Source organism: Lissotriton helveticus, chromosome 1_1 (genome assembly GCF_964261635.1).
Source record: "Lissotriton helveticus chromosome 1_1, aLisHel1.1, whole genome shotgun sequence".
NCBI lineage: Eukaryota > Metazoa > Chordata > Amphibia > Caudata > Salamandridae > Lissotriton > Lissotriton helveticus.
This window is the reverse complement of record NC_136057.1, coordinates 757,555,332-757,581,144: the sequence shown is the minus strand read 5'-3', so window position 1 is coordinate 757,581,144 and position 25,813 is coordinate 757,555,332. Positions and strand designations below refer to the sequence as shown.

The window sequence follows — 25,813 nt, the reverse complement described above, 5'->3', positions numbered from 1 at the left end:
TAAGATTTCGCTCAGGATTTCCGCGAAATGTACGGGGGAATTAGTTGATAATAATGTATGTATCTCTGCAGTCGTCCTTGCGACTTGTAGATCATACGTTTCTTTTGATGACGTGAGCCTTGTAGGCGTCTGAAGAAGCACTGTTTTCATTCTGCTTAAAGTATCTATTCGAATAGAAGTAATTTTCAAATTGGGCCATGCCCTTGCCTCCCTGTCTGGAAAGGAGCTGGGGAACAAAGAACGTCCACAGCACTTGACCTTCGCCGTCGTAGTGACTAGATAAGGAGTCCCGGGCCTAAGACTACAACATCTGCGGTCTACAATAAGAATGTAACTCCCATTATAGAGTCTTTGAAAGAATGGTTCTATTTCAGTTGCAGGTGAGCCTTGCTGGTGACATGAAAGGTTGTATGAATTCCCTTCACAGGCTCCGTGCAAACTAATACCGTTACACAGAAGCGTGCCGCTTAGTGACATAGCACAATTGTTGCCACTAAGAAACACTTTCTGTCCTTTATTACTGACACATGCATGTGAATAGGGCAGGTTCCAAGTTGTTTTAAGGTACCCCTTTCCCAATTTCTCGTACATGCCAGCCTGTATATATTTTTGGCAGTATTGAAACCTGAAGGTTGAGATTGGAATATTTATGATTCCGTGTATTATCCATTCACTGACAGGTCGTTCTGACATTGTCATTGGTAATCTTTCTAGTTTTTCAATGCTCAAGATTGTATAATCAGCACCCTTTTGCGCCATACCGATTTGTCTATCAGTAAGGTTAAAGATTTGGAATAGTGACGTTGTGTTGATTAAACGCCAAGGCACATAGCCTGAACGCAGATTTTGTAACGTCCAGCCAAGCTGTACAATAGAACGCAATTGTGACTGACCATGTTGTAATAACAGTAAGTCTTGCGATAATATATCGATTGCTGAAGACACAATGCTGTCCAATGAAAAAATTCTGGAGGACAGAGTCATTAACCCATTGTCCACTACAGAAAGTGATTTTTCCAAATTGATACGGTCAATTTCCCGTATTCTTTCTGCTGTTTCAATTTGAGTAACCTTCCAGGCCTCATTGTATGCTGCATATACAGAGGCTGCTATGAAACGCTTTTGACGCTGTTTGCGTGGTCCCAGAATGAAATCACGCAAGTCAGCACCATCAGTAAGTAAAGTTAGGTGTTGCTTAATTTCAGGCAGTGTGGAAGTTTGAAGCCATTGAAGGCATAATTTGCCCACACCGTAGGTTGTTGTTATCCCTGGGTGATGTCTTTGGGGATATCTTGGGTCTGGCCTGGTCATTTTGAACCCCTGTGTTTTATTCAGGAATCTGTCTTGACAGTTATTTGTATCTGTGGGCCAGATCAACCATTGTTTCCAATCAGGATGTGTTCTGTTTTGGTTTAATATCTGGTTTACGTCTATCTCTTCATCTGTATCAGAGCTATTGCTAAACATTGTTGGCTTTGGAATAGACGGTTTATTTAAATCTTTGATTTTGGCTAAGCCAAGACAGGTGGTTTGTTGAACAGTGTCATTTAAAAATATCATTTGTTCTGGGATCATGCAGGCTCTAAACAAAGCTTCTATACCCTGTACTTGCCATTCTTTTGTACCCCAAACACTTTTCAAATCAACATTTTTGTCCCAATAATCAAATCCAAAAGTATTCATTTGTTCAAAGAATGAGTCTGAATAAATCAATTTTGTGTTGGTTATCATGGTTTTCATCCCTGTCTTGTTTGACAATTTAAAATAAAATGTTTCAGCATTACTTGTGTTAAAACCTGAAAAATATGAATATTTGTCATACACGGTTCTAGAGCTCCCTTTTGGAGGTGTAGCACAATGTTCCCATTGATTATAATTTAAAACATTTCTAGGTTGTGCAGATTTATGTAAAAAATGGTTACCATAATGGTTATAGCAATACATACTATCATAATTTGTAGAACCTTGCAAATAATCATGTTTTGTAAATTTAGCAGACATTACTAAGTCAGACATCATGTTGTTAATGCTTTCGAAGTCCCAATCATCAGCAAATGAGTTTGGTTTTGCAAAATCACTCAAGGAGATCTTGATTTGGTGTGGATATTTCAGGATCTCGACCGGACCATAAATTTCATAGTCAGTGTTGTCCCAGGCTACCCCACCAGGTATCGGATTGGCTGTGAAGTTGGCTGAAGAAAGTTCTGAAGAAAGTTCTCTTTTTTCGACGTGTGAAGATGTGTGTGGTTTGAGGATCAAGTTGATGTTCTGACTTGCTGTGTCCATTTTAGCATATTTTCCCTCAATGAAGCGTCCCAAAGTAAATACCATGATGAGCCAAAGTATGAGGATAAATGCACCAAAACCCACCCAAAATTCAATCCATGGAGAAATCAGATATGTTTCTTTCAGTTGTTTCAAAAGTTTCTTCGCTTTGTCTTTAAAGGATTTTGATGATGGCTGTGTCTTTGATTCACTGAAGCCGTCAGAGGAATCATCGAAGTTGATGAAGTAACCGGATGCAGTTCTGTCAATTGTTCCAATTGGTTCAGGATTTTAGTTTTTTGCATTTTCACTTGGTACTTCAGTATAGATTGGTGTGTCTCAATTAAATGTCTTTATTTGGGTTTTCAGAGGTCTGAGTTCTATTGCATTGTTGCATAGTCCTTCTTGTTCTTCTGCAGGCGTTTCGAATGTGATGAGCCTTTTTGATAGGACCTCTGTGCTGGTAGCAAACCTTGGTGTTCTGCTACTTATTGGGAGTCCACTTGGCCTACCGTTTGTTATCGGCCACATGTTGTGGTTTTACCAGGTCGATGGATACAACTCGGTTCTCCTTTTTTCCAGCAAGTGGCGGTAGTACAACTGATCTTGTCCCGTTGACAGACAAGACAGGAACTGCTTTTCTGTAGGAAGGCCCAAATTCCTTCTTTACCGCGATCTTCTCCCTGACTAGATCCCCGACTTTTGGAATCCAGACAGGTCTTGCTGGGACAGGTGGTGATTCTTCAGTGGTTGTTGGCTGTTGTTTCAACTGTATGTTGCTCAGGTCTTTTCTTGTTTTGTTTAAGTCCTGCAAATTAGCCAAACGGTCTTTGACATCAAAGGTTTTTTCTTTCACCACTGAAGTCTGACTATCAAGGTCAGAGATCATCATCCTAGTTCCAAATAATAATTCGTACGGACTGAATCCCTTCAGAGAATTTCTTGGCAAGTTATTTAGACTACGTTGGACACTTATTAGATGTTTGACCCACCCAGCTCCCGAACCTAATATCCTTTCCATTATAGATTGCTTTCTGCCTTGGTTTTTTCTTTACACCATCCCGTACCCTCAGGAAGGAAGTGAGAAGATTCCCGCTGGACTGTGCTAATTTGGCCATGTTTCCCCCCAGGCTGGTATGCCTGAGTGAAAACAATGGTCAAACGTAACATGCTCTTAGCGTATATGCCATTTAGACTCGCAAATCTTGTATAATAGTCCGGACGTCAGCCGAGTGCTGGTGATCTACATTATAAGTGGAAACTAGCCTGTATATGTTAATCGCAAGCCATTCTTTTTGCTGGTAATATTATCTGCCTTGATACGACGAGGTATTAAACTGCTTCTCTCCCCACTGCGATCTCTGTTGCAGTTTGGGCAGTTTTTTACAAACATGGTGTAGTGCAGGCTCGTGCCTGGCCACCAGTACCGTGATTGTAATTCTTCCAGAGAATCTTTTAATTTAAGGTGTCTGAGACCCTCGCCCATGTGTGCGTCTGCGATTAACAAGTTTCTCCTGTCCATGTTTGGAATCACTCTATCCCCCACTCCAGGGATTCGAGCAAAAGGGACGGAGTTTGCATCGATTATGTATGTATAATTGAGTGGATAGTTGATCGGTAGTGCTGAGCAGTCGCCGTTTGATGACGTTTTCACCGCCAGCAATGTTTCACCGTCAATGTATTTTAATGTACGCTTTTTCCGAACTACGGGAGCCGATTTAGTGGCTGCCGCTGCGGCTGTTTCAGCCAATGAATTCCCTACAATGTGAACGCCATCACGCTGGTGACTCAGTGAGTGTGTCACGTGAGTCTTTGGTAGTTCTTTTTGTAAAAGAGCTATTTGTTCCCAGAGCAGTTTCTGCTTTATCGGTGCATCTGTGTCATCTTTGTAACCGTTTTGAATCCATGTCTGCAAATCCTTGTTGTATGATTTGACACAGTAATATGAATCTGACACTATAAGTGTCGGGAATTCGCGATCCGCATTATCTAGCGCCATTTTCAAAGCTATTATTTCAGTTTGTTGTTCTGAATTAGTTTCTACTGAGTGTGATTTTGTTAATAGAGGTCTTAGTTTACCTCCGCGCCACACTTCTTTTGTAATCTCACATGTGGGGTTGTATGCTTGTTCTCCCCAAACGGAGGGTTGAGCATGTCCGTCTGTATAGATTACACAGGCGTAATGTCGTAGAGGCAGAATGTCGATTGGCAGAGGATACGTCTTTTCATATTTTAGATTTTTTAATTCTTCTAGTTCTGGATCAAAGAAGTAGTATACTTTGTCCATTGTGATTGAATTCACCCATTGTATCCATTCCGGATTCAATGTTGTTGTTGGTAAATTACACGGTGTTGTTAGTGCCTCAAAGGCTGATTCTGCTGTTCTGACTGTGATATGTCTGCCGTCAGCTATCTCTTTTTCTCTAGCTATTGCGGTTTGAACTGCACGAATGATTTTTTCTGTATTACTGAATTTCTGTTCAGCTTCTGTTTACAAGTGTGATTTGAATGCAATCGGTACCTTTTCTCCCTCATTAGAGGTCAGGTATGTGAATCCGCATCTCCCTGGGATGACTCGAATCACAAGATTGCGTGTGTTATCACGTGTTTCTAATTTTGTTTTAATTAGCATGTCTGTTTGTAAGGATCTCAAAATTTCTGTGTGTGTTTGAGTCCAACTGGATCTTTTAAAGTCTGGTTTAATTAGATCATAAAGGGGTTTGACCCTTTCTGCGTAATTTGCAATGTATGTTCTTCCGAAATTTAGGAAACCTAGAATCGACTGTAAGTTTTTTAGTGTTCTAGGTGCTTGGATTACGGCACATTTCTCTAGGAAATTGTCTGCCAGGCTTTTGCCTTCACTTGATAACTCATATCCTAAGAATAGGACCGTCAGATGGGCAATTCTGGATTTTTTGAAGTTGAATTTGTAACCCTCTGCAGCGAACCCAAGTATTATGGTGTTCACTCTTTTCAAGTGAGTCTCCAAGTCATCATCTGTTAAGTAAATGTCATCGACATAAGATAATGCTTCATCATCATATAGTTGTAGTAATTCTGTTACTCTCGCTGAGAATACCCCCGGGCTGTTCTTGTACCCCTGGGCTAACCGACAGAATTGTTTTTGAGTGCCATTTACTGAGAATGCAGTTAAATATCTGCTCTCTGGTGCTATGTTTTGACAAAAGAATCCATTGGAGATGTCCAAGGTTGTTTTGTATTTTTTGCGCACTATGTTATTCATTAGTGCAGCACTGTGTGAGTTTTGCACTGCAAAAGTTTTGCAACATGTGTTAAGGTGTCGGTAATCCAAAACTAGACGATATGAATTGTCTGGTTTGGAGACCGGAAACAAAGGGTTGTTCATTTGTGAGGTGCAAGTTTCAATCACCCCCTGGTATTCTAGCTGATCTAGTATTTCATTTACCTGTTTTTTAGCTTCTTGCTTAATTGGGTACTGCCTTTGTGCAGTAGGTTGTGATTTTAACTGGATTTTGTGAGGAGGAGAATCCTCATCCCATCCTACATGATTATTATATAAAGCAGGTGCTAAGGCCACTGCCCACTTTCTAGCAAGTGTGTATTTTTTATGAATCGGGATTTGATTCGAGAAGACAGGCATAATTACTTCTTCGCCATGAGGGCACTCCCTGACAAACTCTGGTGGCCAGTCTTTTTCAGCTAGAAGGATATCATAGCCCTTGGAGAGATTATCCCAAAATAGTCCCCTTATTTTCCTAGTCTTATCTCCCTCTATACGTAATGTTATCTCGTATATCTTGTGGGGTTTGATAACTCTGGTGTCTGCAGTTTCCACTTGAAGATATTCATTCGTGTCCACTGTCTCCAGATGATTCATAAGGACTTTGCGAGCTATGCTCACCTCTGCTGCGCTGTCTAGCATTGTCTGCGCCCACTCTCCGTTTTTCAGTTGTGTCCTCAGTATTCTCGGCATTGTTAACTACCTTGATACTGGCTACCTTCTTTTTTGGAAATTGTAATTTCTTTTTTAGCTGAGCAGGTTCCTTGTCTTTGGACTTGGCGTGCTCTTCTGATCGTCCTCTTCTTTCCGATTTCTGCGAGGAAGTCTGAAAAGATTGAGAGGGACGTGTATCAATGTCTTGATATCTATCAGGTTTTTTAATATTATCCCTATTTCTAAGGTTATATCTATTCCCAGAGGGGTCACTCTGCGGTGACCTCTGTCTTTGGTTTGGAGATTTCTCTCTTCGCCTGGGAGACCTCCCTCGGGACTGGAATTTCTTTTCTTTAGGATTGGATTGTTTGTTTCCATCCCAGTTCTTTTTTGGTGAATTATTATTAAAAAATATTTTTTCTGGACTTGTAGTCAGTTGCGGTTTTACTGGTATTCCACCTAGACTATCTCTGCCTAGTTCTTCATAGGATTTTTCTATGATTCTGGCAATTTCAGCTGGTTGGTCTGCTATATCTGTCTCTTTTAACCTCTGGCGGATCGCCACGTTTGCTGCTTCACCTTTTATGTTGGCTAATAATATAGCCGAGACCTGCTTGAAGTCTTTTAGTAATTTCATACCAAGAGTTAAAGCAGGTTCTGGACCGTATTCATCTTGAATTTGTTTTAGCACATCTGGTATTACCGAAATGGATGGAACACCGTGCGTTTTTGTGTAGATGGAAGCAAAGACTGTACCCCAAGTGTCACAGTCCTCAATGTGTGGTGCGATTCCCATTGGGAGACATATAGTCAGAATCCTGTGTTTTTCTAATGGGGTGGTGTCAGGAAACACCGCCTCTATTTGGGTAATTTTCTGTGCCAACCAGAATGGTATTTGTTCCCGTTTAGCTGGAACTTTACCTAGGCAGGATTGGATGTTCTGTGGTGTAATTTTATTTGTGTTCCCCTGGTGAGGGGTCAGCTGTGGAAGTTTAATCGCTGGCTGAATTGTTGAAGTCCGCATTACATACTGAACTAATTGTCTATGAATTTTTAGTAGTTGTTTTAGCTGTATTAACAGCTCTGCTGCAGGCATTCTTTCGATGTCTGGATGTGGTGTGTATCCGGCTAAGACCGGCCACGTTGCTCCTGGTCTTCCTAAAGGACCGAGCCTTGTAATGTGATTGTTATGTATTAGGGCGCCATCAAATAAGAGCAAATGCTCTTGGAATTTGAGTGGTACTTCCACCTCCTCGAAAGGAGTGTACTCATTAGGAGGTTCCTCTACTTTGTAATAGTGGAAGTACTTTGTTACAGCATTAGCTGCTGGAAAATGTATCCATGAATAATATACCTCTGTCTGCCGATATTCGTGTGCCTCGATTACGAATATGACTGTGCCACCTCTAGGTGTCAGTCCATTTTCTATAAGTTTTAAGGTTATAGATCTCCTTTTAATGACCGGAATGAGTGTTATATTCGGGTCTGCTGCTTGCATGGTAGCATCAGCATCTGCGAGTTCAGTTGCTAATCTAACTGTTTCTCTTTCATCATCACTTTCAGTCATTTTACTGACCGGATGGTATTATAGCTGTTTGCAGATCAGGTTTCTTTATGGAAACAGAGATTAGATGCACAATATTTTGGAACAGTGTATCCTTCAACGTTGACTATACCAAGAACCATACATAGGAGTTCCCTCCTGCGAGGTTTTGGAGGATATAACCTTTCACCCACTCCAGACGTCTTTGGAGTATAATGGGAAAAGGGGTCTGAGTGAGAAAGCACGACTGAGTTACTCTAAATGTCTTACGTTAGTTTTATCGCCCTTTCCAAACGCGTTGGGCGCCATGTAGTGTAGCTCCTATTTTCCCAATAGGCTCTGCGCATTGGAATAATACCTACAGCAGTAAAGGCCTAGACCAGACGTTAACTAGGTCTACTACTGTCGATACTAGACTTAATTTTTGGGTTTGCCAGCGTAGCTCAGAGTTCGCTAGAAACTTTCTCGAATGTTCAAGGAGGAATTAACTTCCCTGATTAGACAAGAAGGGATTTAGTTTCTGACAACCATAGAACATGACAACTTTGCTCTCCCCTAATCAAGAGTCAATCTCGAGAGTCGTGTGAGCACAAGGCAATTATTTTACTCAGTCAGTACGTGCATTCTTAGTCTCATCAGAATGTAGAGAAAAGGAAGAGACGGGCGTGTTCAATAAGAAGGTGTTATTTATTGATCAGTCTCTTTTCTCATACATGAGAAATGGATCGATATTATTGCAATACTTATAGTTAAGTAAAGTGCATACATTAAAAGCAATAGTATAAAATAATACTGTAAAAACATTGATATGGTTTCTGAGCCATATGATGTTTGAAATGATTAAAATATATTTACATACACATATACATTTGACTAAACGTACTCAACTGGTGTTTCTAAATACGCCTACCCCGTGTACCTGACCTAAGTCTAATGCGTGGGCGGAAATAGAAAGTTACAGTTTAAGTTAAGTTTGTTTTTGCCAAGTGAATAACTAAAGAATTCTCTGTGAGGGGTTATTCAGTTCTGTACCTGGAATTTAGGATGAATGAGGAATGGTATCTCGTTCTCTGGTCTCGATATTCCAGGCTGCCTGCGAGGGCTACCCGGAAGCGCCGGTGCTGGGTCTCTCGGCTTGAGATAGCAGCGCGTCTCTCAGCACGTCAGGAAGGCGGGGCTGCGCCAGCGGGGTCTGCTTCTGCTCTCGGCTTCGGCAAGTGTGGCTGCTCCGTCTTGTCACCACGCGTGTGTTTGCATAGGGCAAGATCGGTAATATTTATACCTTAAAGGTGCCGAGATTGACGTAAGGATGGACATAGATACGTCAATAAAGATGTCATACGACTTGCTCGTTAGCACATTCTTTACTAAAGTTCTCTGTGAAATCAAAACAATGGCCGCAGGGTTTTTCCCAGGTTGTCATAGGTTTGATTTGTTATGAGAACGTCGTATGCCTTATCAGGGGCTGGAGGAATGTCGCTTGTCTAATTAGATCTCAAGCGTTATGACCTAATCAGATAACACGTTCCTGTGCCGTAGTGTGACTGCGTCAGATAACGGTATCTGCATCATGGGGGCTTGTCTTGCCTCATGGGCTGACTGTTAGTTAACTTGATAGTTAGTTTAACCAGAATAGGGTCAGGAATAGGGGGATCGATTCAGAACCTATAGGAATACACGACAGACCAGAACAGAACCTCCTCTGTCTCTTTATTCAAGCAATAGCCCACAGTCTTGCACAAAATGTCTACCCAACTGGAGTACTTTGTATTGGCTAATTAGTAAGTGCTATCTCATTGGGTAAATGTCTAGTGCATAATCTACACTACAGATGTATAGCTGACCATGAGGAAATGTGTCCATTGACTTTGTGTGCATTTAATTTCCGAAATGCTATTGTTCCTCGAGGTCTTGATCCTCAAATCTGTGATATGAATGAATGAATCCTTGCTAGAGAAGACAAAGAGACTACAAAAAGGGGATTCTCCACAAAACAAGGATATTTCCTCTTAACTTTATGAAGTAAGTGCTTCTTTATTTGGTGGTGATGTCCTCCTATTCCTCAGCATCAAGAACACATCACCAAAATCGCCAGGAAATGTGCACGGGGGCCTTATGCTAAGCTGTTAATAGACGTGGAAAAAGGGGGGAAGACCTTTGCATACCACTAAGGAAAACTGGATAGGGCCAAATGGGTGGAGCTTGCAGATGATTTTGGGCATTTGCATACTCAGGGTACTTAAAAGGGAGAACCATGCACTCTGCTCTCACCCGGAGACAACAAGAATGAAACCACTTGTCACAGTCACTTCAGATCAGATTGCGCTCCAACGATGCATTCAGCTCCAATAAGGATTTCAAGGAGAGGGTGGCCATGTTGCCTTCCCTCCCCAGGCCGATTTCAGCCCTGTGAACCCCATCCCTTAGAGCCCGGCCGCTCGATGCTGAATGCCCTGAAGCACACTCAGGGCACCCACAGTGTGGCAGTAGGGATCATGTGGGAGGCCACAATGCCCCCACAGTTCCTGCCGGCTCCTCACCTCCAGCGGGAGACAGCATTGCTCCTGCATGTAGGGAGCATCAAAATGCTGCTCCCTGTGTGCAGGAGAAATTTTATTTATCTCCGAACAGGAGCAGTTTTCCTGCTCCTGTCCACTGGGAGCAGACTTAAAGTTTGCTCTCGCTTGGTGGGAACTGTCAAAGCTCCTATCAAGTGAAAGTTAACTGCTGTCTTCCAAGGGTGGGTACCTCAGGTGATAGAGAGACCATTGGGGGGTGATGTTTCCCAGGGCCATAACTGGTTCAGCAGGGGGGCTGCATGGCCCCACTCCTTTCAGTTTGCCCATGCTGGCCAAGGAAGGTGGTGATGCCCTGGGCAGTATATGGCCTGGGAAGTGGGCGGCTCGGCCCACCTCCTCCGTTGTTGCCACAGGGAAGTGGTGGGCCCCAGGGCACGACGGGGAGGAGAGGGGCCCCCACGGCCCCCCTCCAATTTAGTTTTCCTTGCATCTTTTACCATGAGAAAACAGTATTTACTAATAGTTTCATGGATGATGTCTGGAAACCCACAACAGTTGCAAGCTTCATGATGTACATCTGAGAACCTTTGTTTCTTAGTGTTCATAAATCTACACCCATCTGAGGATGTAATCCACTGAGTACAAATTTACAACTGACCTTGAGAATATGTGCTGTAAGGTTTGAAGATTTTAGAAGAAACACAAAAGGATTAAATGGGCATGGAGTGAGCACTGCTTAATTATTTACAAGTGAAGATTCTTAAGAGGGCTCTGATTGAAAAGACATGGAGAGTTTAGTGTTCCATCAGGAAGTAAAAGTGATTGCTCTAAAAAGAGAGCAATGAAGGATTAGGTATTGATTCCAATCTTTCCTCTGCCTCAAATTTGATCTTATTATCAATTACTTTAAATATTAAGCAAGCATGAATACTGCAGCCAGACATCCATCCTTCCTTCAATTTACCCTGTCTCCCCTCTACCAGGATTTTTTCCTCGGTGTGTTGTGTATGGCCATAGCTTTTTTCTGTTGGTCTGTATGTGTACCTGGATATTTATTGGCTGTGTGCATCAGTCGAAGTGTGTTGGTTGGTAGAAATTGGTACCCGGCTCTTACTGATTTTATCTGGCATCTTTATAACAGTCTACCCTTCCTAACTTGCCACCAGGCCCCCATCTTTTCCCCTATTTACTTCCTCTTGAATTCTACTGATATGACCTGGAGATGTTTGTGGAAAACTGCATTTTAAGATCATAATGAGGTGCAAAATCCATGGTCTGCTGCTTATACATTTTAATGTGACATAAACTGCTTTCCATTGTATGCATGGTGGATCATTGTGTTCACCTGTGCATAGTGCTTTTCTATGTAGAGCTTAAGCAGCAAGAAATATATGACAAATACATGTATTTCAACTGGTTATAACTACAAAATACAGCAGTGACCTTCTGCACTCCTATTGTCTCAATTCATGTGTAATTGTGCCTAGTGATGATGCATTAGTCAATAATCCCTAATTGAGAGCACCAGACACAAACAAGGATTACCTGCTATTGTTCTTAATTTCTTTACGATATAGGGTTCAATTATGTAATGGTTTGCAAGTTAGAGCAAAGTCAATCTGGGATTATGGCAGTTTTTGGTCATCAATTGTATAATTTACAATAGTGCAATAGCTACAGCTTTGTGCATTACAAAAATACATTCCCATGAAAGATTTGCTTATCTGCTGCATATTTCATGAATGAAAGACACATCTGCTTTTCTGATCACTGGATGCACTACTTAGTCTCTAGGCACCTACTCATGCCCAGTAAATTGGACATATATCAACTGATGTACTTTTACTATCTATCCGTTGGTGGTTTTATACCTCTCCTGTGGTAAACAGGTTCCTTTTTAGGTTTCGCACTGCGAAACTCTATTGTGATCGTTTCTGCTTTCAAGGAGTCAAGGGAGACAGGAGACAAGTGATATGCACGCGCAACCTTGCGAACTGGGATCAGGTCGCGCGCGTTTCCTGTCTCCCATGGCTCCTTGGAAGCAGACTCACATGCACGCACACACACACACATACAGATCCCCCCCCCCCCCGCCGCCGCGCATACACACACGCAGGTACACACAGACACATACATACAGAACCCCCCCCCCCCCCCCCTTCCACACACACATCCCCTACCTTGGCTCGGCATGTCTTCTCATCACAGCTTGCGCAGGGACAGCCAACGTGCACACGCACGGCGACGGCGTCTCCTGCGCTACAACCGTGGTTTCGGTTTCGGCCTAACCTTGTTCTGTGCTTGTTAACAGGATGCCCTGCCATACTATACTTTATTAAAATACAGAACTGTCCGCTATAATCAAAGTGTTCATTTTGTAAGAAAAACGTGCATATATCTTCGACGTAATAATGTTCTATTGCTTTTTTTGAAAGCGTGAATGATAAAAAAAAATTTTTATATCGACATCATCTTTTTATATCACCTCGAACATGCACTTTCCTCATATTCTCTCACCTGACGATTGCATAACGGAGTTTGCCTTCACGCAAGGGCGGCGCACGTTTGTATTGGAAGTAATGAGGTCGCTATAATTAAAACGACACCTTGATGACAATTAATAGATTGGAAGAATTAGTACAGTTCCCCCTGGGCCCGCAATCAGCCGCTGCAGTCAGCAGCTCGGTTCATGGCAGTCATGTGATAGGGCCGCCGACCACGGATGCAGGTTTGCTGCCTTCCTCGCGGGCCCATCTCTCCCACATAACGGGCCCGCAGTGCACAGCAGGCTTGTGAGGCTGCGGTCGAGGAGAGACGGCTACCAAGCAGCCGTAGGGTCGGGCGCTGCAAAACACCTTTAACGCCGCTCGATCTCCGCACCACAAATCTGCCCGTTTTTGGGCCCTGGGCGCAGATTGTGGCAGGTATCAGCTCATCGTGGGAGCAGCCACTTGATTTTGGTCCTCAGTGCGGGAAAGACCGAGGTTGATTCTGGATGCTTCTCCCACACCGGGCAGCTCAGTACACCCGAGAGTGTAGACCGGGAATGGAGGGAGGTCTGTCAGGTGGGTCCCAATGCCTTCAAGGAGCTCCTATTGATGGACTGCACCCGTCCAGCCTACAAAATGTAGTAAGTGTGCCTAAGCGCTTTACTGGTAATGTGCAACTATTAACAGTTGAAATCTTCCTCTTTATTCGGATATGTTGCCTAATTGCACAGGGCCTCTGACTCTGCAGCACGCGCGCCCTCACTTAGCAAACTACTTCAGCATGCAGCAGAGAGGTGCGAGTCACGGTGGTTTTTGTCGTTTCGGTTTGCAATGAACGTTTGCTATGCTTGCTTGAATTAACATCTTCGTTTTTAAAGTTAAGTGGTATGCAGACATGCTGTGCTGCCTCCAATAACATATACTTACTTCGTCCGATGTCTGTTGTGTCAGAAACCGTGCACAAGAAACTGCACTATGTTCATTATCCGGTATGAATGTTTTCATTATCCGGTATGAATGTTTCACCCAGGCCTGGAATTTTCTTTGCATTCTAATGTGTGTTGTTATTAATCGTACCAAAATGAAAGAAAAAAAACCCAGACCAAGTCAAGACACAGTGAATAAGTAGAAAACACTTTACCCCCACCCATTACAAGGGCACTAGGTTAGTGCCCTTCCAATTATAGTGCTTTGCAGATGTTTGAAGGTCTTCTTACGAGTTTTTTTTTTGCTCAAATTGGTGTAATTTCTGACATTTATATTTTTCCCTAGTCTTCATTACTTGATATTGCTCGTAAGAAAGTGTCACTCATAGTCGTTGAATTGTCACTCATAATTGCACTGAAATTATGAAAATGTCACACTTAGCAATTTGAAACCTTGGCAGCTATGAGGTTTCTCTAGTAATTAACCAGCGTCTGTGTAAGCATGAAGGCACGAATTCACCCCCTTAATTATCTAGACAAGGCCTTTGTGAGGCTTAGACGGACCTTGGGCATTTAACCCCTCAGGCCCCGGGTCTGGGCTAGGCCATAACATACAGCTTTGTTGTCAGGGTAAACCTGCAGCAGGTTTCAGGTGTAATTAATGATGACATCTCATTTAATTTCACCCTTTTTTAACAAAAGCCACATCGTTTGCTTAATTGGGCCATTTCTGTGAATGGAGCACACTCACATTTTTCTGTAAGATAACTATATTGGTGATTTTATTGTGTGTTACTCTGCAATTGGCATTGCTTGGTCACGAGGAAGCAATGGTAAATCATTGTTTTTAACTTTGTAATTTTAGCTGAAATCGTAATTGTTCCTTGCACATTTTTATGGAGTAATCCAATTAATTACAGTTTGATTCTGTTTTTCTGTTGTAGGGAAACTGAACAAGGTCCTTTTTGAACAGGAACACAATAATATCTTGGTTGTGTCCCAAAAAAGCATGTACTCCTCCTTTCTAGTACATTTAACTGCATTATCTACTGACCCACTATAGGCCCTCTGGTGTCTCAAAGCCTGGTTTGCGCTGCTTAAAACTATAAATAAAAAAATATAACTAAGGTTTCATATAACTACACAGAAAGAAACACATTGCCCTGGACCCCCTTAAAAGCTTGCATGTCGTTTTTTTGTTTATACATAATGATAATCGTATTGTATTGCTGCCACTGCAAATCACTTTGTAACAAACAAACTAGGCTACACACACGTTGAAGTGAGGTAGGTGGTTTATGTGCAGCAACAAAACTCATATAGATAGAAAGTCAAGTAAGGTTACAATCTGGTAGGCCAGAGAGGGCTCCTTTCTGTCAGATGTTTTCTAGGAAAGGCGTCTATTGTAGCTTATCACCGGTGGAAGACTCCTATGAACTAGTCGGTCAGTTTTCAGCTGTTTTCTAAAGAGAAAGTGGTTTGTGTGCTCAAGGATTACTGAAGAGAAAAGCGGACACTCAGACACGTCTACGGCCATGTCGTCCTCTCGGAAGCAAGGGACTTTTAAAAACTAAATGCATAATATTTGAAATTTTAACATTTGAAATTAGGTTTAGGCTGCTTATTTAAACCCCCCCTGCTGATGACGGAACCGCTCCATCATCAGCTGCAGTGGCGCTGTGCTGATGACGGAGCAGTTCCGTCACGGCCCGCTCGGCGCGCCTGCGTGGCGCGAATTCCGTGCCTGCGCTGGACGTTCCATTGAGCGGGCGGGGCCGTGACGGAACCGCTCCGTCATGAGCACAGCTCAACCGCGGCTGGTGACGGAGCGGTTCCGTCACCAGCATGCGGCGGCCGCCCCGCCCCCCTTAGCACTGCGGCGAAATAGCCGCCGCAGTGAAGGGGTTAAGAAATGCATTATTAGACCCATAACTTGCTTAGAATGATTCGCTTCCTGTCTCCCATGGCTCCTTGGAAGCACACACGCACGCACGCACACACACACATACAGACCCCCCCGCGCATACACACCCTCACATAGAGAACCAACACCCCCGCCCCGCCGCCGCCGCGCATACACACACGCACGCACACACACACATAGAGAACCCCCCCCGCCGCCGCGCATACACACACGCACTCACACACATGGAGAACCCCCCCACCCACCCCCGCAGCCGCGCATACACACACACACGTACACACACACACACATACATACAGACCCCCCCCGGCGCTTACACACACACATCCCCTACCTTGGCTCGGCGTGTCTTCTCATCACAGCTTGCGCAGGGACAGCCAACGTGCACACGCACGGCGACGGCGTCTCCTGCGCTACATCCGTGGTTTCGGTTTCGCGGCCTAATCTTGTTTGTGAATGAATGAGATTTGAGCTATGATTTTGTAACAGTCAGGCCAATGTCGCCCCATTGGCGATAACACAGTTCCGTGTGCTGTAAATTAATTTCAAGGGCATACTGATGCACACCATTAACATCTGATTCGACATCTTACTACCATTAGAAGGCGTCTTATGTGTTGAGTGATAGCCGGTGGCTTCATATATTGTAGTGGTGTAATCTGTGTTGCGTTTATAGCGCTGGGACGCCCAAGGGTATCCAGGCGCTCTATAAAGATTAGATTAAATATTGCTGCTCTCCCGTGTTGAATCTGTTTCTGAATTTCAGTAGCCCTCACACCGATTCACATGATCTTGTTATGGCTTAAAGCTAAAATAGGGCGAGTTTCACATCGGATCCAATTACAGGTTGTAGGTACCTACACCTCAGAAACCCTATTCTCCCGGGCTCACCCATGACAACCCTCAAATGCCAGAAACAAAGAGCCCTATTATCCATCCTAGATACATGACTCAGTGAGGAGCACTACAGTCACACACTAGGTTCCATTAAAATCACCCTACTTGAAAAAATAAATAAAGACCAAATTACTGAGAGCACTATGCTAGGCTTCCCCTTCTTGGTCTCAGACAATGCAAACTTTTTGACAGGAAATATCTTACTACGTTAGTGATCCATAACAAGTCCAACTCTTCACCCTGTCTGACGACGAAGGCCTATCTTCTCCAAATAACAAGCATTTGCAATGCAACAGATCTCGCATTTACGCGAGTTTGAGTTATTGACATTGTAAATGACAATGCCTTTTATTTAGGTTTAAAAACGAAAACACAAATAAAAGGCATTGTTTTTGCAATGTCAATAGCTCAAACTCTGCGTAAATGCGAAACCTATTGCATTGCAAATGCTTGTTTAACTTGATTCCAAGTTCCTTAGCACGGCCCAAATTTCACATGGTTGAGCACCCGGCCTTCCCTTTCACACAAACTTCCTAATGATATGATGTTTACGCTTACCAATTATGTTATGCATTTGTAGAGGACACTATCAACCAGGAGGGTATCCTGGTGCTGAGCAGGTGTGAGTCTAGTCACACCTATGGCCTCATGAGACTACACGAAAATACAGGTCTTCAGCTTCTTCCTGAATTCAAGAAGTGATGAGGAGGCGGGTCTTATGTGCAGCGGCAGGTTGTCCCACGCTTTAGGAGCGATGTAGGAGAAGGCTCGACTACCGGGTCCGATTTCCCGTATGCACAGGATTTCTGCAACCAGGATTTCAGCTGAGTGGAGGTGTCTGGAAGGTTTGTGAAAGCAGATGCGATTGTTGAGGTATTAAAGGATATGTTTATTGATTGTCATGATTGAAGGTGAATTTGTTGATTGTCAGAACTAAACCTGCGGAAACATGTTTTTATGCAGTCTGCGTTATTAAAGACTTGCAGAAACAATCAAGATACAGTAGTTGTTATCAAAGATGGGTTATATCCAAATATGCATATGGTTGCCCGGCCGGATTAAAATAGGGGCGATTCCACTGCGAAAGTTTCCATTAGCTCCTAAAAATTGAAGAAGTAAAGAAAATGTTCTGATAACATAGTGAAAATCATTATGCCACATCCTATGCACAAAATTGAACGTCAAACACCGTGGACTATGTGACCAGCAACTTCGCACTTTGGTTTATTTATTTTGGGGTATCATATAGCGTGGACTAAGGCCGCATCAGGCTTCAGGGCGCCACACAAAGGACAAATATCAGAGTCGCAGCTGCACCGTGAAGTAGTGCACTAACTTCAGTGACAACACAAAGGCATTCTTTCTTTTACTTCCTGTCAGAGAGTGTTTGGAGTGTGACCTAATGCGCTGTTGTATAACGAAATGCTTGTTGTTTGTGTTTTGTGATAACGCTTCAGCCTCTCTAAAATATGTGTTCTGTGGTAAAGAGTAATTGCTGATCTTTGCTCAGTCTGTAATCTTATTAACTAAAAAGGGATTTGTTGTCAGCATTTACTAGAACTGAAATGTAAACAAACAAATAGTAAATACAATAACGAGAATCAGCCTGTAAGTAGTGCCCTGTGAGAGATAATGTTCCAACACTCTAATTGGCTCCCTGCAAGGGAAGGGTTTGACTGATCTCTGCTGCGGCGCTACCAGTCTTGCTTCTACCAGCACTATTATCTCAGGCTGACACTTCCATTACTCTGGACGGAGAAAGATGGACGTCACCTGTCAGAGGCTGGTTAATTGTGTTGCTAGATGTATGTTGCCAGGTCGCAGGTTGGACATTTATGAACATAACTGCTTCCTCTGATGTCCGCCATTCTTCAGCGATCGATGCGGCTCTTACAGTAAGCGCATAATTGAGTGAAGGCACTTACCACCGAGGGGCCGAAGATGAGGCCATTGTGCGAGCTTCATTGTCCATACATTTGCCACAAATGAGCTTGTGTTGGCCCTTTACTGCACATTGCTTAGCGGAAACAGAAACTAACGCGCCGTTTCCATTTGTTTTCTAGATAAATGGCCAAGATGTCCAGAATCGCGAGGAGGCGTTGGCACTGCTCACCAGTGACGAGTGCAGAAAAATTGTGCTGCTGGTTGCACGACCTGAGATGCAGGTTTGTATGAAGAAATGAGGGCATGGCGCCAGGGGCACTTTGAGGCGCTCATTACTGGCCTGCAATGAAGCAATCATAAAACTGGGGGCATCCACTGCAGAAATATCACAAACAAATCCACTTTAATGGGGTGCATCTGGCCTACAGCTGCCACCAGAAAATTGAGAACTATTTTTTTGACCTAAAGGTCCCTGATACATAAAAGGCACATAAATCCACACAGAGCTGAAATTGTCTTCATAACTGCCTCTCTTTTGATGTCAGAGCATGCTGAACGCTAAAAATAGCCATGTTTCTTTTGATTGAGTGGCTACCCTTCATTAGTGACTATTTATTTCCAATATTCTTCTCGCCACTTAGTTATCTTGCTTGACGGATGCTGTGCAACACAAAAGATAGGGTTCTGTCAGTTAGCTCTCTAGTACTCCTCCCTAAAAATCCACTCTGAGGCAAGACAAGGCTAGAAAGGACTACAGCTTCCTAAGTGGGTTCGAATTAGTATACTGATGACACCACAATCACCAACATCTAGAAATATTTCACAAATGCTACCCCATGGCACACCTTGATATCTTGGCTCAGTGACTAGATTCCCACATTGGACAAAAATAATCCTTACATAGATAATCAGTTGCATTCGTGGAAAGACTGATCGAGACACGTTAATCCCCTTTACAAGCTTATATTGAAGTAATTTCTTTTCACAAAACTACGTTGCTCAGTTTCTAAAATTCCAGTGTTTCAAAGATGCCTTCCTATCTACCGCTCCCTTTGGAGTTGGTATATGCTGAATATAAACCTATCGATCTATAAGTAGTTAGCCACGTAGATAGAAACATAGGTTCACAGACAGACACATACATTGGTTTGTGCAACTGTAAAACAGTGGTAGTAACTACGGGCAGGACTTTAAGTGGGAGGAAAAAACTGGGGAGGGGGTCTCTCAAAGGGGTATGGTCAATGTAATTAAGGGCGTGGCTTAAAAACACATAAACTAAAAATCTGTTCTTATCATACCTACAACAAGTCAGGACTATTGGCTTTGTCGATGGTTAGTTGCATAAGATAAATAGGCAGCAACTATGGCTTGTATATAATACTGAAAAAGCTTCCACTTAAAGCCCTGGTGACACCACGACAATGTTGCTGCTCCTGAGTTTCAAAAAGAGAAGGAAAATCCAGCGAGAAAATTACTCTCTTTAAAGGATTTCCCTTCCCCTTCAACCCTCACCTGGCATGACGTCATGCCGTAACTTCTCCACTACTGAGAAGTGAGCAGTGTGAGCACATTGATGTGCTTGCTGTCATTGCAATCTGGGAAAAAATGGACCGCCTGTGTCAGGGCACAAAACAGAGCCCAATAGAGACCCGTGTTGAGGCCCCCTTTAAAAAACTGCTGGTGAGACCCGGCCCACTTAAAGCCCTGACTATGGGACTGATTTATATCTTGGCAGCCAGGTTACTCCGTCATAGCGGTGAGGATTATCCCGTCCACTGAAATATAAATCCCATTATGTCTTACAGGATTTATTGTTCGGTGGACGGGATATCAGTCACCGTTGTGATGGAGGAACCCGTCCGCCAATATCTAAATCAGTCCTAAGACTTCTACATTAGGGAATGTTTTATGGTAGCAGTATTTCCAATATTTTCCAAGATATCTTTCTAGTACACACAACTTGTAGCATTGCGCTTCCTTCTCAATTTAATGACTTCTCTGCTCCTCTTTTACACTTGCACCCTTGTTCATCCATGCCATGACCTTTTCTGTCTTCTCTGTTGATGAAGAAGTTTCATATCAAAGAATTTTACAATTGGCAAGAAAACCACACTTCCATTGCCCCAAAAGTAAAGTCATTTAAAGGCCTATCTGTACATGACCCACCATCCAGACCGACCACTATAAACTCCTCTATGTCCTCCTAAATCTTCCACTTAGTATATCCAACCTCGATGCACTTGGCAGTTCTTTCTGCCAAAGGGCTCGGTTTGTTTCAAATGCCTTCTGCTGATTGTCACAGTAGTATCCCAGACCCAGGAAACATGGACTTCCATCTGGCAGGCAGCTCATTCTTCCAGCCACCAAGACCTCGCCTCTCCGAGACCCTTCTCTACATACTTAGTTGAATATCTCCAGCAGCGAGTCCTCCCTTCTGTTGATGCCACCTGCCTCGATGATGTCAAAGTTTCCTTTCTGATCTTTGGTTGTGTTGTTCAATAACAGTATTCTGCTCAACTAAGCATCTCTGCAATACGAAATTAAAGTGTATATTCTCTGGCGAAACAAATCTGCAGTGTTGCAAAATGTACTCTTAGAAAATATCTATGAATTAGATTCATGGAAGTGTACGTGGAAGTTTATAAGTTTTAATTCACCTAGAGAAAAGTGACTAGAAAAATTAGAAGTGATGTGTGGAAAACTGAATGGAGATCATAAGCGGTTAAGATGTGTAATGTCAAGAATGCTTTATACTATGCATAAAAGGTATAAAATATATTGTAATAAAATAAGAGCACACTGCTTAAACCATCTGACTCCCATTAAATGATTCAAGCCATGAAGTTGACAATGTATAGAGAAGAACACACTGAGCTAATGGAGTTACATTGGGTGCTAATGCACCCTGTGTGCTAATAATCATTCCCAACATATATCCACGGACAGGAGTCAGAGTCTGCAAAAGTAGAAGGACCAAACTTGCTCAGCTGGTGCATAGGTTAGGGGCTAGACTACGAGGGGTCATGTGTACTTGATAGTTCCATTGTCTGTACGTTTCCTCACTGCATACTTGAACCCAAGACTCTCAAGCATTCATGAAAGTGTATTGAGTGCTCTAATGCTGCCCACATTCACGAGACAGGTGGAAGCAGAGAAGTGGCCTTCACACTCAAGATGTATAGGTTGGCGGTGTTGTTGCTTTTAGAACCTCTCAGCCTTCACCCTACTCACATAAGTAAACCACAGGGGGCTGCTAATACTGTCTAATCAAAAACCGGTAACCAACCATTCAAGGTTGTTAAACTGTTTCTACGTGTCTTGTGCCAGTTTCCAATCTATTTCGGATTTGCTGAGCTCCAAGAGCAGCATTTCCAAGACCTGTAATGCGCAGTCTTGTCTTTAATCAGCTCGTGGCTCCTTCCTGACCTTACCTCTATCACCTGCGACTCTCATGCAAATTAGGTGGATTTAATTGGATTAGTTTACAGGGCGCAATTACGTGGTGACCTGCGACGCAGCTGATGATTGCGATTGAATCAGTCATTTCCAGTTTTTCAGTTACTTTTGTCTTTTTGTAAAACGCAAGCTATTTTATTAAAGGAATTATTCACTGCGCATTTTCAATTTCTGCTTCTTTCTGTTGCTTTAGTGCCATAGAGTGTTCACAGTGAGCAACGGACATGGAATATCTCACAAGTGGCGTATGTGTCACGGGCTCCAGATGTCTCTTAACTGTGAGCTTAGGTAGTACATTTCAACGTCTGTCAAACATTTATTTCCGTGTCAAATTGCCACATCTTGTTCTATTTCGTTATTTGTTTTTTTATTTCGACAGTCACAGCCAAGAGGGTTAGTGAACTATATATATAAGAAACATACAGAAAGGGAGTGGGCCTGAGGCGTTGAATGACACTTGTGTAATATACAATATTTTGCACTGATAAGAAGTGGAAATGTACACTCTAATGGGAATGAAATAATAACAATGCCCCATTATCAAAATATTAAAAACAGCAGGAGCCAGTACATTATTGGTATAGAAGGACACGACCTCAGTGTTCGCTGTTTCACAAGTGATCTTTCTATATTTCTATTGGCAGTGTGCTGGTACAGCTAATCAGCTTTTCACAGAGCTGCTCGTAAGGGTAGTTAACAAGTGGAGGGGTTCACTGCTGCTCTCCGGAGAAAAGAGGCTAAAGTGGGCAGAAAATGCAGTGTCTTCAAGACTTCTCTAAACTTTAACAACAGGTTGGCGTGTGAAATGAGAGATAGTTCCAGAGGAGTCTTTGAAATATAGAAAGCTACCTCAAGTAGTTTGGATAGAATATAGCTAGCAGGTGCTGTGGTCCACCTTATCTGTTTAGTCTGATCCTACAACACAGAATGGGCTGGTAGGATATGAAAGCAGGGGGTGAAGGCACATTTGCTACTCAGGCAAAACGTGTTCAATGTGTTCCTTATTCAGTCACCAGTGGAAGAACTTTAATATTCAGGAAAGTTGTTCCAGGAATTTCAAACTAGAGATGAGGTGGGGTGTGTAGTTTTGTACCTGTTGTAGTTTCTTCAACAGTGCTGCATTGCACTTGTTCAGGCAAGTCCATTCAATGAGGAGTGTAATCTTGTAAAGGAGCAAGTGGAAGGGGATGGATTCCCTATAGCAGCTTTACAAAGGCTTTGTGATGCCAGTGAATCATGATAGGAATTGCAAAGCTGGGTCACAAGAAGCTAGTGTTCGAAGAGAAGAGGAAAATAAGGAGGAGAGTGGCAGAGGATTGGTTCAGGAGGCATCCAGAAATATATCGGTGCTCTCCAGGAGTCCAGATAAGTTCTGTATTAAAAGAGCTCCCACACTTTGCTCTTTAAAACCAAAGACAGTGTGAAGGTAAGAGGGAGAAAGTTTCAGTCGGCTAGTGAGCAATCAAAAGTAATGGCTACGAATAGAGTTGTTAACTCCTCCGAGCCTTTAAACTGAAATTACATTTTAGCTCGAGAGGAATAGTATATGCTGTTCATGTGAGTACTTTAAAAAAAGCACACCTTCCACATGCATCAAAAATAAATCTTTGTGGTGGACATGTTTGTTGCTAAATCCTCTTTGGGTCTGTGGTGTTCTTTGACTTTCCAGGGCATAACACTTGCAAATGAGCTTTGGAGCAAGAAGATGATACTCAAAGGGGAACCTTTGAAACCAGACTGTATAAGTGTTGCTTTGAAAATATGGGGCCCGATTTAATAAACCTTTTGTGACCGCAAACCCTCCGATTTGCAAATTCGCAGAGTTTGAGACTTCAAAATCATGTTGTATCAATTAATAAATCCTTTTGAAAGTCAGATAAGCCTTCCTGACACTTGAAAAAAACTTTCAAAATCTTTCTTAGGAGGTGGGTGTGTAAGGGACATTCTCTCCTAATTGCACTTTGCATTGCTCTGCATCAGTGGGTTGCAAAATCAATTCCTGTTGCAAATCCTAAAAAACGTATAGCTTACCCAGGCGCTGCTGGTGCAGGTAAGAGTGGTGGGACAGTGGGGCGGGGTGGGGGGTAAGTCAACAGAGAGCAGAATAGGGAAAATATTTTTTTTAAAAAAGAAAGCCACTTTCCTTGCGCTCACTGAATTGCCGACTGGGCGATGCAGCGAGCGCAAGGTCAGTGGTTTCATTTATTTTTCCATTTTATCTTCCCTATTCTGTCGTCTGTCCACTCATACCCCGCCCCACTGCTCTTACCTGCACCGGCCACACCTGAGCTTACCGACTGAAAATCATGTCGGACAGGCTCGAGGCAGGGAGCTTGCAGTGGTATATAGGATCTTTGAATGCTCCCCTTCATGTGCTCCCAAATGGGAAAAAATTTTCATTTGAAAGCAGCACCTGCCCTCCTGATGGATACGGGCTTCTTTTAAAACAAGAAACGTTTTCATATTTGAAAAATTGTGACCGGCCTAATCAACTAATGAAGATATGTATGAAGCATTAGGAGAATAAAATAATACACTTTATTGAAATTAAGACCAGATGAACACGCAAATAATCAGTACTGTATGTCCATGAGCCAGTGGTTTGTTTTATCCTCTCCTCTGTATGATTCGTACATATTTTTTTAATGTATCTGTATATCATGTATTAAGGAACTCAGGGGTATATTACCAACCAATAGAGATAATTTTTGTCTCTAACTTGTTTAGAGACAAAAATTATCGCCGCAAATCGGCGATTTTTATCGCAGATAAACCTTGCTATTAGCAAGGTTTATCGCAAATGCAATAAAAAACGGCCGCAATGCATGAATATCGCTGAAAACTCAGCGATATTCATGCATTATCGAGCAAATGCTCTTAGCCATGTTATCCACCTCCCATTGGATAACATGGCTAAGAACTGCTCCTGGGCAGGTGTTAGCTTTTGGAGATATTCGCGCTTAGCGCGAATATCTCCAAAAGTTGGTAATAGGAGATAGCGATGTTAGCGACTGTTTCCAGTCGCTAACATCTTGGCACGCCCACTTTGCATGTCATTAGTGATAAATATCACTGACATGCAAAGCGGGGCCCAAGATGGTCACTATCTCCTATTAGCTGTCGTTAACTGGTGTTAGCGACAGCTTGGTAATAGGGAGATAATTTTATCTCCGCTTTCTTGGCTTTTAAAGCCAAAAAAGCGGAGATAAAGCCCTTGATAATATGCCCCCTAGTACTAAGACTTTGGAAGAGGTCACGTCACATATGGATTTCCTGCATGTATGTAAGTTTACACCTCACATAGCTGAGATATATGTGAATCTATGCAGAGGAGTCCCACTGTGGACCGAAGAAGACATACTCATAGACTGTAACACTGTGCTGACACTCGATGATTCAAACGTTTTGTTCCTGGGTGGCACTCCAGCCATTGCCTCCCAATCAAGGTGCTAGGCACAAAAGCCTCTTTTCTATCTGTCATCAATGGATGCTCTCTCCTGTGTCAACCTATGGTAATTCATTGCCTTTGCTTAAGTGATCTGGTGCATCTGTACATACATTCAATGCAGTTTATGTATGCATTTAACATGCTATGCGTGCAGCTTACCAATGGTGGCCATTTCAATGGAATGCTTATGGGTATTACTATGGGCTATGGAGTTGGAATTAACTAATCACAAGAGCAAGATATTATTTCATTGTAACCTGTGAATAAAAGCACACCCAATTTGATATGGAACTTTAAATCATATATTATGGAGAAATGCAGTTTAGGGTCACCATTCATGTATCCTTTTTGACGTGTTTCCTGTGTTGTCTATGAAGGGTTCCTTATTCTTTTTATTCCGAGTATCTAGCTAGCTGGTGTTGCTTCCTCTCTTGACTTATATCTTTGGTGCTTTGCAGAAAACTTCAGAATGATGTATTCCTTTATTGCTTCTAATCAGATTGTCCAGCGCAGTATTTCTGTTTTAATATATAAATAAAGCCTACA

At 42.7% G+C, this 25,813-nt stretch overlaps 1 protein-coding gene across 1 annotated transcript in view; it reads left to right on the top strand.

The window, feature by feature from the left end:
• The window catches only part of PDZRN4 (PDZ domain containing ring finger 4), a 575,813-nt gene that overhangs the window by 496,531 nt on the left and 53,469 nt on the right, over window positions 1-25,813 (top strand). The window contains exon 6 of the mRNA XM_078655512.1: window positions 18,543-18,644. Within this exon, the coding sequence (XP_078511638.1) occupies window positions 18,543-18,644 (102 nt within the window). The remainder of the gene's footprint in view (window positions 1-18,542; window positions 18,645-25,813) is intronic.